At 37.0% G+C, this 1,901-nt stretch overlaps 1 protein-coding gene across 1 annotated transcript in view; it reads right to left on the bottom strand.

The window, feature by feature from the left end:
• Positions 1-65: 65 nt before the first annotated feature.
• LOC106473818 overlaps positions 66-1,901 on the bottom strand; it is a 15,021-nt gene continuing 13,185 nt past the window's right edge. The window contains exons 6-7 of the mRNA XM_013934493.2: positions 872-1,094; positions 66-217 (exon numbers count right to left, since the gene is read on the bottom strand). Coding sequence (XP_013789947.2) covers positions 66-217; positions 872-1,094 — 375 coding nt within the window. The remainder of the gene's footprint in view (positions 218-871; positions 1,095-1,901) is intronic.

Raw genomic sequence — 1,901 nt, 5'->3', positions numbered from 1 at the left:
CGTTGCTCTTAATATTTTGCATGTTCCCAAACCTTATCTAAGTTTAAGTAGAGGGCACTCTAAGACTAAGGTCTACTTACTCCTGAAAACAGCTCACTATGGCCATCATCATCGGACGTTTGCCTCGAACGACCCCACAATGGTAGACTTCTAGTTTTCATCGTTACCTCTTGGTTGACAATCCGTAAGCGGTTGAAATGTTTGGGGTTGTTTAGAACTGTAAATTTATGGGGGAAAAAAATTGTATATGACAATAAAGATAAAGATAACAAATGAGAGTCACACTAACTTACTGATTGGGTCCATATTTATAAACTGTCCAAGAACCAAATTAATTGTGGTCCATGATTTTGTTGCATACAATGTCCTCAACGAGTCGCAGAAAAAATGTAAACAAAAATATTACAATCAATTACACTTGTTACTGCTGGAGTTTGGGATATATTTTACATACAGTTTCGCACTTGGCAACTAACAAAATATTAAAACACTACTGGTTCTAATGTCACTTCACAGCATTCTTATAGCGAGTGCATTAAACTATGAAGACAGTGGAAAAAAACTTATAAGCCTAATCAAGCTAGGATTTCTTTGTCATCATTAGATGTATATATATCACAGTTTAAATGAGTTGAACGTTTTTTTTTCTTTTCTTTTTTTGATGGGGTGGGGAGGGAGTTAGTGAGACCTTTATAAAGCGGACCCAACAAGAATGAATGTATACACCGATCCGCCGCTTGTCAACCCCCATGTGTAACACATATTCATCTTATCGTAATGTATACAAGTACTGTAAATTTGATATTAATAGAAATAAATCTCGTTGTGATGCTTTAATTGCAACACTCTGATGGTGGCGTTTTGCTCTCACCTTCGTAAGATGTACACTCTCCAAAGTTTGGCAGATCCGAAAGATATTTACGACCATGGATGTTAATTTCAGGTATCCGAGAGAGGGCGTGACCGGTACTCCCACGTGCCGAAGATGTTTCGATGTCTTTCTCAGGATAAAGTTGAAACTTGTCGAGATGGACAGGCGAGAGTTGTAAAGGTTGCCTTCGCGGGCGTTCGATCACAGACTGTGACATACTGATCTTTAAAACATATTTACTGGGGGTCAGCCAAAATACAAAAAAAACGTAAGTGATTATCAAATCGAAAAATATATTATTCCACTCAATTCAAGCACAACATCTGTCAATAAGTAAAAACTTACAAAGCTAGCCCGCTGTTAAGAAATCACCAAATATTTACAGACTTCAGGAAATACAGCTTAAGGGCTTCAAACCAGAAATATTAATTTTTATAAAACTTCAACTAAACGAAACTATCACTGGCCAAAATATGTAATATTAACTCAAAACTGTATCGAATGTTATATGTTGATACTTATAAGTACTACGGATATAAAAACAAGCCGATGAAATCTCTCTCTCTCTCTTATTTGTTATTAAGCAAAAATATACAGAGTAGGCCATCTGTACTGTGTCCACCATGGGAATCGAAACCTGACTTTTATCATAATAATCCCACAGATTTACCGCTGAACCACCAGAGGGCGAAATTTCTTCAATTTCTAGTCACATATAACCCAAAATGTGTATCAAAAAACTCATTTATCTTTCTACACCAGAAAACTGCGACAAACAATGTCTTTTCTCATCTCTAAGGTGACGTGTCAGTTTCAACTGTTTCTACCCTCAAGTATAGCGCACATTAAACAAACGTCTTTTCTCATCTCCAAGGTGACGTGCCAGTTTCAATTGTTGCTATCCTCAAGTATAGCGCACATTAAACTAACGTCTTTTCTCATCTCCAAGGTGACGTGCCAGTTTCAATTGTTGCTATCCTCAAGTATAGCGCACATTAAACTAACGTCTTTTCTCATCTCCAAGGTGACG

The sequence above is a fragment of the Limulus polyphemus genome, unplaced genomic scaffold (genome assembly GCF_000517525.1).
Source record: "Limulus polyphemus unplaced genomic scaffold, Limulus_polyphemus-2.1.2 Scaffold6525, whole genome shotgun sequence".
Taxonomy (NCBI): domain Eukaryota; kingdom Metazoa; phylum Arthropoda; class Merostomata; order Xiphosura; family Limulidae; genus Limulus; species Limulus polyphemus.
The sequence above is the reverse complement of the archived record's forward strand: the minus strand, read 5'-3'. Positions and strand labels throughout refer to the sequence as shown.